The sequence below is a fragment of the Lissotriton helveticus genome, chromosome 11, assembly GCF_964261635.1.
Source record: "Lissotriton helveticus chromosome 11, aLisHel1.1, whole genome shotgun sequence".
Taxonomy (NCBI): domain Eukaryota; kingdom Metazoa; phylum Chordata; class Amphibia; order Caudata; family Salamandridae; genus Lissotriton; species Lissotriton helveticus.
This window is the reverse complement of record NC_136072.1, coordinates 222,812,776-222,826,872: the sequence shown is the minus strand read 5'-3', so window position 1 is coordinate 222,826,872 and position 14,097 is coordinate 222,812,776. Positions and strand designations below refer to the sequence as shown.

The 14,097-nt window shown below is 40.6% G+C and overlaps 1 protein-coding gene across 6 annotated transcripts in view; it reads right to left on the bottom strand.

Annotated features, from left to right (window-relative positions):
- PLCH1 (phospholipase C eta 1) overlaps positions 1-14,097 on the bottom strand; it is a 942,696-nt gene that overhangs the window by 89,052 nt on the left and 839,547 nt on the right. For all 6 annotated transcript variants that reach the window (XM_078667769.1, XM_078667764.1, XM_078667766.1 and 3 more), the window contains exon 14: positions 2,231-2,325. In XM_078667769.1, the coding sequence (XP_078523895.1) occupies positions 2,231-2,325 (95 nt within the window). The remainder of the gene's footprint in view (positions 1-2,230; positions 2,326-14,097) is intronic.

Genomic DNA, 14,097 nt, shown 5'->3' with positions numbered 1-14,097 from the left:
CATGCAGTACACTGCTCGTGTGCTCATGACGAGCTGAGCTCGTCATGAACAATGGATTTCAAGGAAGTGCAGCATCCGGGATGAATTGCTGTAGCATTGAAGGTGTTAAAGACACCTTCCTCTTTGTAGCCTTAGAATTTGTGAAAGGAAAATACATATTGAGTTGATGTCATTGAGCAAAAACAATTACACTACTTAATGAGGTTGTACGGCATAGCTTGGTGCTTGTGGATAAGTGATAGCTCATTTGTTTGGATACAATCGAATTGGCCATAGGTCATGTATGCTAACTAGCATAGAACAGCCAAACGAATCAACTTTTCCATAACAAAATCCAAGTTAGAGAAATCTCTAGCCCTTCTTGAACTTAGTCAACTATCAATATATATCTACTTTCACTTCATAAACTTAAAGCCATTTGTGCATGAATTTTCCACAGGTCTCCCGCTTCAGCTTTATCATGGAAAAGTATGTAGCCACATTCCCATGCATGTACTCCTTTTGTTCATAGTCAAACCTTTAATAATGTCAAGTCGCTGGTGCTGGCTTACTAAAGCTTTTGGAGATTTTTCCCATGGTACCATGAAATATAAGTTTTCAATAAGGCTTTATTTTGCCAATCTTGATGTACAATAGTCACGCAACAATGGGCCACCTTAAGCTAAACTTTAGCAGACTACCAAAGAACCACCTCTCTAGTTATTGTATGCTTCTCAGAGAAATATTCAAAAACAATGTTTGTGATGCATTGTTGTCTGAAATGATCATTCCATGTGAAAAGGGAGCAATGTTCTATTACTGACATCTTATCTTGCATTCTTAAGAAAAGTTGATGAGCTGGTGATAACTAACAACACTTTCACTAATAGGTGAAAATGATTCTGTGAGTCTTCTCTTTGTAAGGTGATTGAGTCCCATAGTCCTTTGAACCAGTTAATACTTGTCATGCTAAGCACTCTGCAATTATATGAAATCATTTTCTTTGTGGTATGGCTGTTGGATATTTGACAAGTATTGTAAATCATCAATGCAATGGTCAAATGTACAGAAAAGGGTCATGCAGCATGTCAAAATAGTCCAAATATTTATAACTATTAACCTTCTTATTGTTCACAGACACAGCAATGATCAGATATGACTCCGGGAGGATAAATAGGCCATGGCAATGACAATTGAAATAAAGGTAGAGGAGGAAACGGAGAACTACGAGTCAACAACTGAAACAGTGAATAATTGTTGGATCTTGGAAAAGTTAACATTGTTCTTTGTTAAGAACATTTTCAATGTATTCAGTGGCAAAACGGAGACGCCCCTTTGTAAATGAAGTATATAATTTGCAGAGAATCATGTTTATTACACTAGGGTGATTTTGTTGTTGTGGGGGTGTTCTATTTCATGCAGTCACAGCTTGTAAACATAAGTCAAATGGTCTACATAGTGCAGCAACTGCCAGCACATTTTGTCCCTTCCTTTAAAATCATCTTAAGCTTTGTCAAGGTTTATGCAAACAGCTTGCGGTAATGATTGTTTCAGACACCACAAGGTAGTTGGAGAGAAGAATAGTCTCTGTGGTGAGTTCCCTTCCGACTGCCAATGCGGCCTGTAGTTTAGTCATGTAGTGAAGAACTCTCAACTCTATTACCCAAACTTTCATCCAAACTAAGCTAGAAGACTGCACCATTGATTAGGAAGTTATTTAAAATTTAGAGTAACAGCGCCTTCAATCTGTCCAAAGCTTAGCAGAAAAATTAATCAGAGTTAGAAAGTGGGAGCACACGTTCAACCCTGTGACACTTGCACTTGCTATCAATGAATTAATGCTTGACATTTAAGTATTTGTGCTTTTACTCAAAGTATTGTACACATGCATATTCTGCCTCCCAAATAATTTCATCATTAAGAAATCAACCTTCTCCATCAGAACTACCTCTCCCATTCCTTCTAGAAACATCTAAGGCAGCCTTCCTTCCCAAAATTCAGTGACCAGTGTGGAATAGTATTTCAGCTCACCTATATCAATCCACTATAATACAGGAAACCGATTAAACCCCATATGCTCTGCTTGTTATCTCACCCTGAACGCATCCCTTCTACCCTGACCACTACTTTGAACCCAAAGCCGCATTTTGTAACCGTGATCTCCCTCCGTCACTCAGTGAGGCACACTGAACCAGTCAAGCACTTAATTAATATTAATAGAAATTATAATAATTAAAACAATAATATTAACCTGTGCAATTGCCCAGGGTCCTTTTCTGTTGAGTCTTGTAGGCCATCTTCATCATCCACTGCTGTAAGAGATTTTGACCTTGATTTGGAAGCTTTCTGTGAACAAATTTTTTAAATCACAAAATGTTCAAACTTAAATGAAACACATTTTACTTATTAACCAGTTTTCAATCCTTTGCAGATCGACTGCTGGAAGAAAACATTTACGACAACAAAAACTACTGTCAAAGTTTAGTTTTCAGATTAGCACTTGTTTTGGAACACCTTTAATAGATTTGAATGAAGTAGATGCATGTTTGAAGGTATGTCCCGAAATTGTGTAATAAGGCACCTAAGAAAACAATGCTTTGCCATTTTTCGATTACACATAAGCCAAACCTTGAATTTGTGGAAATGACAAGCAGAAGACTGCACCAAAAGAGGTTAGACAAATATATGTATTTCTTTATTGGAGAGAATGTATTGCTTGAAATATTGTAGGTATGTGTACGGGGCATCAGAATTTTGACGAAAGAATTAGTAGGTTTATGCAAACAGAAGTTCCTACCTATCATAAAAGTCACATTGTTGCCTTTAGTCTGCAAGCAATAACGCTATCCTAGCAAATTATTTGCCACGTGGATCCTTAGCATGCTGACTTTTTAAGTGTGTAGTGTCCTGTCCCAACTAGATCAATGTAGAAATTAAGTAAGATAAAACCTCAATTAAATGTAATTAATTAAATGCAAGGTTAACTGATATTAATAAAATGTTTAAATTTTACTCCTGTGAAAAAGTATCACCAGTGCTGAATTCTGATGCCGCGGTCAGCAGTATGGATTTGCCAATACTGTTGGCCAAGTATGATGGCAGGCTGATGTTCAGCTCTTTATACATCAAGTTTAATTTACAGGTGTTCAAAAAACAGGTAAGAACATATTTTGCTTTCAAGAAGCAACATCATCCAGCCTTCGATCAAAGAATGCGTGTAAGCTCATGAAGAGGATCAGAATTAACTTGGATCCCATTAGCAGCGACTCAATCATAATAGAAACAGTCAACAGGTACATCCAAAGACGTACAGATGGAATGTAGTAAAGAGGTAACTGTAGTCTATCTAGTCAGTTTCTTGCTAAACCAGGGAGAAATGCTAATGATGTCTTGGGTTCCAGACCTGGGACAACACAACTGTGCAAAACCACTCAAAGCATTAACACAAGTGGTTGTTTTGGCATAAGGTCTCTTTAGCACTTGTGATCGCATGTGCGTGTTCCTAAAATGCTGTATTGCTCTTCTTAAGAAGTAAATATCTACATATTTAACATCACTTAATTCAATGAAAAAGATGCACAGTCAAAGAGTTTATGAGCATTACTTCAACAATATCAGTGCTCTCTCTATAAAAAAATATATATATTTAGCATAAGCACTCTGAATTTCTGAAGGGCAACTGGGCAAGTAGGTCTGTGATTCGGTTGCTTCAGGACTTGTTAAAAGCCAGGGACTCCTTCCATTATATCTTTCAGCATGGCCAAGGCATCTAGTCGCCACTAACTTACATTTAAGGCCACAAGCTAAGAATAATATGCACAAAGGAAGACACATTTTTTTCCCGATTTTTTATTGATCTTTCAACAAGCAACACAATTTTGTGCGGACGGCTACAACTGGTAGGCACCAGCACTCATTTTTGTGGACCTGGACTAATTTTGCATCAGTAGACTTAGTGCCATAGCGATTAAGAGACAGAAAGGCAGAAAAGGGAGAATGAAAGAGCGAGACAAAGATAGAAAACAGTCACAAAGGGACAAAGCCAGGGACGTTTTGCAGATCCTGCCCCCCTGCGCCACGGAGCTCGCCCACCGTCAAGGATAACCCATTCACACCAAGTTCTAAGAATAACTGTGAGGATATGAGAGTATGAAAGACACCTCCCACGTTCTGCAAATGGGCGCCATTTTGTATTACCTCAACGGAGAAAGCAGGTTAAAAACAGCCTGCATGAGTAAACTAGAGAAACAGGAAGTGTGAGGCGATGGAAGAAAGAGCCCACGAGACTGAAAGAAAACCAGGCTGCCTTGATATTCGCACCACCGGCAACAGACAGTACAGGTGGGCGGTGGGGCTCCCAAGAAAAACTCAGGGTCCCTGCACTCATATATTTGTTCACAAATTAAGTAGCGCACATATATTAAAAACCTAATAAATGACTACACATTTAGCAAAGTGAAATTATTAAATGTATCGAGCCCCTAGCCTTGCTAACTCTTTAAAAACCAGCAGTGTCTCTCTGGTCTCAAAAACATACGGTCACTTCCTTGTTGGTGTTGCCTATGAAAAAGAAGTACACGGTCGCGACAGTGGTCGAAAAAAGCACAGCAAGGCGACATAAGGAAGGAATAAAATGATGCCAAGCTCGATTGCAAACATTTCTCCAACCAGCAAAACCGGGGGTTTATTTAAAGGCATTTCAATAATTCATAAGGAATTGAATGCACAGAGTCCCCATGGTAATAACACATATTCCTGCGCGTGATGTAATGTGACACTTCCCATAAATGCACAAAATAACTACATAATTTCTGTGAAATTAAAACGCGAAAAAACACTCGTGTTATGTTACGGTGGGGATTTGTGACACACACACGACACTTCATCATCTCTAACCAGGGCGCAGACCATCTGGCAAGGCTTTTTCAGTGAAGCCTGGAAGGTTCATCGAAGCATCTGCAGGTACAACGTGAGGAAAGGAGAGCAATAGGACTACGGAATCATGGGAGACTCTTATGTAATCAGTTACTTCTGAATATTCGGAGGACTGTGAGAATACATCTGAGCCTATCCCACATCATAAACTGCGCCTGTGTTGAACTGCAACCATGGAAGGTTTTGTTCAATCGTTACTGTATGCTGAATTTATAAATTTTAACGTCTGACAGTTACATGGCCTTTTGCCGTTGAAGGTCGTCGTTGTTAAGGCCAGTGAGCACCCGAGAAGGCTGTTGAACTTGTCAGTAAAGTTTCTAAAAGGGAAAATGGTGCAGGCGACACTAGAGCATTAAAAACTTTCCAGGTAGGCGAAAACTTTGTTTTCAGTGGTTATTCCACAAGCTTTCGGGTCATGATCTCAGTATTGTGAAAACGCCTGTGTTTAAGGTTGATACCGGGCCAGGCGTTTGTAATAGAGACATGTTCACCTGTGTACCTTCTTCCTCCCACTAAAGTCCGTGTGTCCCTGTCCCAGTGTCAATGTTCATGTCTCAATGTCCCAGTGTATGTCGCTCTGTCTAGAGGTAGGAAAGGAAGCACATTAATAGGAATAACGGAGCATCAGCCGAGCCAAGGGTCTGGCCTCGTTCTAAGAATCAGAGCACAGGCCCAGCCATCAAAATCCTGTAACATATGCAAAAAAAATCATGCAAAAACACTAAACACACACTACACTCCAAAAAAGTGAATGTCTTTAACATTTAAAAGTGTTTCCCTTTAATACAACTGAGAGAGCGCCATTTACAGTGAAATTTGTAGGGGTGCATCATATGTACAAGTAGTCAGCACCCGTACATATAGAGGACTTTAATCATGTTTAGATGCAATGTAGGAGGGAGAACTAGAGAAACTGGTATTAGAAATCTGAAGAGCCAAGGTTATGAATTACATCCGCACTTGCTGTATAACCTAGAAATGTCGTTAAAATGAAATCTTTCACTAATGAGAAGTGCGTTTAAACGAGCACTATTGTGCATTTAGATCTGCTTATTGGAAATAACTGTGCCTTTATATTTGAACAACTAGCTTAAAGTAGAAAATGCATTTGCAGTTAGGGTTGGAGGCCTAGTGAAACAAGGGATGGCTAATGTAAACTGTTGGGCCTTTAAATCTATCTGAGGCCTAGTTCATAGAATTGATGCAGGCCTGTTCGAAAGTTTTGCTTAGCATTTAGATGTGGAAATGTTTTATAAAAGATGCCTTTAGAAAGCTTTGCAACATTTATAGAATGTGAGCCGAATTATATGTATTCCTTTGCAGGTGCACCATCAAGTAGACGGTAGAGTAGAAGGGCCCATTGTGTATGAGAGTTAGAAATGCTAGACTCAGACATGGAGGAGTAGACCAGGAATTTGAAGATACAACTTGAAGTGACGGAGAGCCTGAGACCCAAGGACGTTTAACGGACAAGGATGGAAGAATGCCATAGCGGAAAACTTTGGAAACCATCACCTTCGAGAGGGGCGTACCTGAAGGCGTGTCATTCACATTGTGGGGTTTCGTACTAGGGACAGCACCCCGAGGGTGGAGGCAGAGCAGATGGGCTGAGGAGCTAGAGAGAGCGGTTGGATGGTCAAGGAGCTTAGCTGCGAAGAAGGAGTCTCTAGTTAAGAGAGAATGTGGGCGAACTTCTTTGGGAAGTCACCACAGCTGACACCTTTTGATTAGTTTGGGCTATCGTTGAGTAGGGATGTCACTTAGTATAGTGTAGGGGCAGACTAACCTGAATTTATGTCTATTATCCTGATGAGTACCAGAACTCAGGTTATAGCGATTCTGTTCAGTCTGATGATTCTGGAATTGATCCTCGTATTATTCATCAGTCGCTTGAGACTTTTCCGTAGGATTATGCTTGTATTAGTGCCTGTTTATCTTTTGAACCTCTTGCTGAGGTGTTTGTACCTTCAGTTATTTTTGGTTATGTAATAAACCTTCAAACTTAGTTTTTGGTCAGTGGTTCTTGGGGGAAGCTATTGGGATTTCTAAAATTCGTTTATTTCCATATGAAAAGATTGCCTAATTCACTCTATGACAGGTAAAAAGGTCTAGTCGACCTGTGACGGGATTCTGGAGAATGGTAAGCAGACTCTAGAGGTGAAATCCCGCCTTTCCACAACAATGTGTTTCCTTTACTGAGTAACATTTCTTAGGAGTGATAATTCTAAATATCTACCGAAAATAATTCTTGAACTATGCCAATAGTGAAGGATGAGATACGTCAGTTGGTCCCTTCTACCAGGCCTATACATATGGGTTTTTTTTATAGCTGGGGCAACATTATGGTCTATGGACTATGTAGCCAAGAGGAGATGTTGAGATTTGGTACCAGGCTTCCTGATTAAACATTGTGCACTTCAGCCACTGGATGGATATCTCCTCTCTCCAAGAAGAATCCATTGTGTTTAATTTTTTTAAAAGACCTTAATAAGTATATTATTTTGAATAAAAACACGTTCAACATGTTGAATAAAGTTGATACAAGACGAGTTTTATAAAAAGTCCTAGGCAGGGCCATTGGAAATGTGTGATTTTTGCAGTAACAACATGTTCCGCAATATCCATCATCATCTGTATGATCTGTAGATTTCAACCCCCCCAAAAAAAATTCCAAGCTCAAACGAATCAAACGTTACTAAAAACACAGCAACCCGTCTTGGCGCTCAGCAGATGGTCATTCACAAAGGTTCATTGGCCATCTTTCTGTTGCTTATTTCTGTATTTGGTCATCACAGTGGTACTAATGAGGTGAAACCTTTGCCCAGATAGTGTCAACATGTGTAAAAATGCCAAAATAAGGAGGAAATTCTATGACAAAGTGGGACGAGTTAAACCGCATATTTTTCCATTTTTCAACGCTTAATTTAGTCAACACGTCCGCATAATTTGCTCCCCACTGATCAAATAATTCCAGTCGCCCTAATCTCAGGATAGGGGAATGCACTGCACTCTATATTTAAACTGATGTCACCCAGCTCCTCTGACTTAAATAGACTTGTTTCGGGAGAAACCCAACAGCCACATGAAGGCAACTGCAAGTATTAGAAAAATGAAGAACTTTGGGCGATAACACAAAGTTGCACGTTGTCAGTGAGACACTTAAAGTGCAAATCTTTAAAGCAGACAATCTCCCATATGTTTTAACAAAAGTGCAATCAGAAAAGCCTCCCTCAGATTTGAGCTATGCAGTCAGCTGCTCTGTGCTATCATGCAGGATTTGCATGTGAAATCTGCATCACGGAGTGGAAAGGGCAGTTTCTGAGATACCCGCCTGTCTATTTTGGTGATATATATAGCCAGCCTCTTGCCTCGAGGAAGGTTCGACTTTTTATTGGCTAGCGCAGCTAATTTTTTGTACCAGAGTAAGTATTTGTGTCTTCCTGTATCAATGGCAGAGTCTCAAAGATCTAATGACAATGGTATACCGGTCCCTAAGACAGTCAATCTTATCCCAGTGTTGTGTCTGCTTGCATAGGTCTGTGCCCCTGTGCCCATGGCTGTGGTTTCTTGTACCAGGTAGGTCTTTTGCAGTAATAATGACTCAGTCCCCCCGTTCTAAGTTTTCAATTACAGATTATGTTGTTTATTTGCCCTAAGGCACTTGTACCCATGCCAATGTCCCCTGTCCTAGTTTATGTCTCTGCCCTGTGCCACCTTTTGACGCTGACTGAGCTGTCTTCAGATTCTTCACTCTCAGAGTCAAAGGTTTTCTGACTTATATCTGGGTGCGCTGCCTACATGTACCTTTCATGTGAATGTTTCTCCCTGTGACGTGATGTGGGTGTGAGTGTCCTTGTAAGTGCCAGTGATCATGTTTCCGGCTCCTCAGGTGGGTGCCTAGATTTTCTTGTCAGTACTAGGAGCCACTGCCATTGCAGGTGGGAGGTGGTGCCAGAGGGTGCTTTCAGAGCTCACATAAACTCAGAGTTCCAGGTTACACAGTACGAAATACATGTATATGCTGGTCTCAATATGTGGCTGTATTTGGGATAGTGAGTGAGTCATTGGATGAACTGTGTATGATTTAAGGCCGACTCCAAGATTCTATCGTTTAGTTCCAAGTTAATTAATTTTAACATGCAAATCTGCATTGCCCTATGTGAAAGGAAAATGTTAGTGTCTAAGGATAGTGCGGTTTTTCGGTCCTATCAATACTAGGTAAAGTGTTCATCATGTTGGTGGAGGTGCCATGTATCATATTTAATATAGCAGCATTGATCTGATTCTGGTAGATGGCCTGATCTGTTTCTGGGGTGGTTGTGGCTTATTGATATCTGATTCATATACAATACTTTCTCAGTGAAATTAATGTGGGTGGCAGTTTGTTAAACCTACGCCGCAGTCTTTGGCACACAGCTACATCTGCACAATACAGTACATTTGTGTTTCATGCATAGATCATTGGAATTTGGCATTTTAGAGAGGCGTGTTTTGGGATTACAGTATATGGTGATCAGTGCTTAAAAAATGTAATTGCTGTTCTCTGGATGGGTGTGAGTAACTGTAATCACAAGAAAGAGAGCAGCTACAGGTAGAAAGCACAATTAGTCTTTTTGCCTGAAAACAAACATTCAGTTACTCACTCTTGCACCACCACAGCAACTTTGTGCGAGTGCTGAAGGAAGGGAAGGAGAAGGTCATCCGTATGAAAAAGGAAGCTTCACACACAAAATGGTGTCATGCTTCAATATCGGCAACCTCTCCCCACCCTGGAAGGACAGTACCTCCAGGACAAACTCTACCTCCTGTTCGACTCGGCACAGGAGGGAGTTTTTAGAGCAATGACTCACATCACCATAAAAATTAGACAAACATGGTTCTGCCCCTCCTCAAATCCCATACGGGTCTGGGGCATTGCTCAGGGCCAAGGATCCCTAACTCACTCTCAGGGGCTTAATCGCCAGCTGTATAATGTGAGAAGGAAAATAGTGAAAAGGATACAAAATTTATGAAATGTGCTCAAGTGAGTCACACCTGAAAAAAGCACGTGGAGAATGACCTAATCATGAGAAACAAAATAAAAGGTCACAGAATTAATTAATAGATCAAGGGGTTACCATTATTCGTTTGTTTCAAAACAAAGGTGGTGTGAGTCATTGCTATTGCATTTCCGCCTCACAACCGTTTTAACCTTACCTAATGTACCCACTAATAAAGTCAAATAGCCGGGATACATTAGGGTATTTTTTATTCATTTACCTGGATCCCCTCACTGTCCAGTAGCTTTTATCTAAAAACTCCCTCCTGTGCCAAGTCCAACAGGAGATTGAGTTCACCCTGGAGGTACTGTCCTAGTAGGGTGGGGAGAGGTTGCCGATGATGAAGCATGACACAATTTTGTGAGTGAGGATTCCTCTTCCATCAGCACTTGCACAGGGTTGCTGCGACTGTCCAAGTGTTACTACTTGAATGTTTGTTTTCAGGCAGAAACACTAATTGTGCTTTCTACCTGTAGCTGCCATATTTCTTGTGATAACCGTCTCTTTCTAGGAGGGCGTACGGCTGCTTACCTCCTCTTCTTTCCGGTGTGTTTGGTGGGTGAGAGTAACTTCCATAAGTCTGATGAGAGTGAAGACAGCAGGGTTGAAGGCTATGTCTGATGAAGGTGAAGAGAGCAGGTTTGAAGGCGAGGTGAGCTACTCAGGGTGTCCCAATGAACTCACTAATTTGGGTGGAAGTTATGTATGACTGCTTGTGTTCTGTTTTCCTTGAGTAAGTGTTTGTCTTGGGGGCTATGAGAGGAATGTTTTCAGTGATTACAATTGCTTGTAGAAAGAGTGTTTGCTTTAATAAATAGATTGGCGATGCAAAATGCCAGGTTTTATGACTTTTCTGAGGGTCAGATTGAACTGTGAGGTGCAGAAGCAGAACGCAAACTAATGTCTGAACTATCTAAAACAGAGATAGGTTTTGCTCTGGAACACTGCTTGTTGAAAGGTTGCCCTGTGAGCAGGACAGACTTCCTTGAGTATATGCCTCAACAAGGCGTTAATGGTTATTTTCTTTTAGATATGCTAAGGCGGTTGCCACAGTCGGCTCTATGTGTCACAGTAGGCCTTTAAACTGACTCGGTGGAAATCAAGTAAAACATATGAGATTGGAGAAATATGATTTTTGGGTGACATTAGTAGCCACAATGTGTGTATGCAGCTTGAATGCCCTGAAGTTTATTAACAAAGAATTTGTTGAGGTCTAAGTGTAGTATAATTACATTTTCTAGGCATGCTAAAACAACAAGATCAGAGCCTCGGTATGCCACATGTAATATAGATATGGGAGGATGAAAGAAGATGATCTTGGCTCTGGTATTTATCTTTCATGAAATGGAGATCCGTGAGTAAACCTAGGTGGGTGGGGCACAGGTCCAGGCTAGTTGACCATGGTCTGTTATTTAAGTGCTCCTTGGCACTAAAGGCTTTAGGAAATTCTGCTTCTGCTTGTGACTGCCTACTTAATATCGGAAAAAGAAGGTTTTCAAATGACTGATGCAATCAAGATGCTTCTAGTTCTTCTCAGGCGAATAGCATTCCACAGTTTTTATTGATGGTCCACAAATGTCTTCAGCTTCTAAACTATCTTCTTTTGGAAACCAAGTGATCACGAAACTTAGGATTGTTCCATACCAGGCACAATGTGTTGCTGTGAGAAACTTTAACTGTACCTAAGCTTCAACTCGTAATTCCTTGTAGTTTTCTCAACAGTGAAGTATTTCGCTCTTGCATCTAGTGTTGAAAAATGAGTGTTACCATGTTCTGGAGCCTTTCAATTAGTACTTTGAAAGGCATACATACAACCCAGTACAATAATCCAAGTGGGAGCTAGCCATAGCAATGAACATGGCTGTCAGCTGTGAACTACAGACTGGCATTTTCACAAATGATAAGCTGATGACAACACAAGTATTAAACTTATCCTGGGTTCAGAGATTGATACAAATAGAATTCTGTTACTGGAACTACTCTTACTGGAATTGGCCACAGATGCTTGGACCAATCGTCTAACGCCTTGCCTACTAAAACTCTTTTTTTTTGCTCTATAAATATCTATATATTTTAATAGCTTCCAGCCATCTAAATGATCTGAAACCCCCACCCACAAAATGCCATCAGATCTACAACATAATGGAGCTCCCAATCCACGAACTCCTCAGCCCCTTCCATGTGGTTTCCATGCTGCTGGATGTAAAAAAATAAAACAAGGATTCTACTTCAAAAGAGAGATAATTTGTTAAAAGTTTGTCAAATGGAAAAACAATGTTAAAATACTGCTGAACTATTTAGATTACTAACTCGTCTGCATATGTAGAATCAGACATAATATTACACATGTAACCTTTTCCTCTTATCAAGATTTTCACCAGAGCCTGATGGCTAGGAGACATAAAAGTGAAAAGGTGGACTGGAATTTACCCAGCATAGTGGTTATCTAGTGTTTGAAGTTGGAGATGGGGGTTACTAAATGCGGTCTTCATATTGTTCAGTGAAATATGCAGTCTGAGCTTCAACACATTAATTTTACTGCGAATTGAACCAAATATAAGAAGCCAGGCGTGTCATATGCAGAAGCCATGTATCAGAAGGCAGATTAAGACTAAGTACTCAATAATACTGAGATTATAAAAGAATCATGCAGTGAAATATGTGCATTTAAGAGAGAAAGTGCTGCATTCAGTTAAAGAGTTAACGAAAATCATGACAAAGAAGGATGAGTTAGTTAGAGGACCACCAGTCCTGTAAATGTCAGGATTAAGAAAAATATAAACATTTTAGATTATAAATGCCACCTTTACTATGGACCACAGTGATCAACATTTACCCCAGGGATACTTGAATAGAGGGTTGTGTTTTCACACGTCTTGCGGGGCTCAGTATTACAGGAAACATTTGGCTGACAAGTGTTAATCTCGTATTAGTCAGAAGCAAAGTGATGAGCACACAAAGCAATAGCTCGAATTGCAATGTTAATAGAGAGGGAACCATTAGTGTTGATTTATATATGGTGTGTTATTTGAGTTATTTGATATTGCATGACCTTTGTCTTGGTTTATTCATCTTATTCAAGTTATTAGATCTATTAGCTATAAGTACCAAGTTAGGAAATAGAGATGGAATTCAAACAGAATATGGTAATTATTTTTAGAAAGTACTTCATATGGAAAAAGATGAAGATTGGTGTGTACATTAATGTATAAAACATGTCACTAAGCTTTTTATGTAAATCCCCTAACCAGGGTCGGCTTTAGGGCGGTGACACCAGTTAGGATGCACTGGCACTAACCCGGAAGAAGGGGGGGGGAGAGGGGCACTGCCCTCAAGAGGAGGGGCACTGTATTTAGCAATAACCTACGATTTGAAAGCTCCTGATGGAGAGTCCCTTGTGCATCCAGCTTTCGGGCAGCAATAAAAATGTCATGATGGCGGGGGGCATGGCTAGCGCCCGTAGACGATGGTGGTGCCTTGCTAGCTCTCCCGGACGGCGGGGACAAAGACGGTCCCAGCAGAGCTCCTCCTGCCGTAACACGATGCTGGATGGTGTGAGATGCCGTAGGAAACCCTGAAGACTCAACGGGTTTCCTTCTTGGGGATTTCCGCAGCGTCTACATCAGCCATCCTCGATATGTGAGTGGCGCGTAAGACTTCTGAGGCAGCGGCCGCCATTTCACGAGCACCGCTGACGAAATCTCTTTCCAACGTGGTTTCCTGTTCCTCGTGTGTACTTGCTTCACGCTTTATTCATGCCCCTTTTCCGTGCCTATTGCACCCCGCCGTGACTTTCCTCCTCATAATTACTTGGAATTGGCATTGGGCTATATTTACGAACTGCCACCATTTTATTTCACTTCTACTAACGACGTTGCTCCGGCTTCAGCGTGGCTTTTTCTGCTCAATGCATAATGCTGGTAACTTTCTCATATGGTGACGCTTTACAGGAACTATTATACACTGCTTTGTGTTATTCTACTAATATGATGTATTTTTCCACACATAAGCATGTAATGCTTCTCCTATTGCCTCCTGCTCTGGTTTTAGCATTTAGAGGTACTTCACAATGTGGTTTACCTCACATTTAGGAAGCGCTACATTCAATTATATGGCATAAACATATCTCAGCTTACTGGTTCTT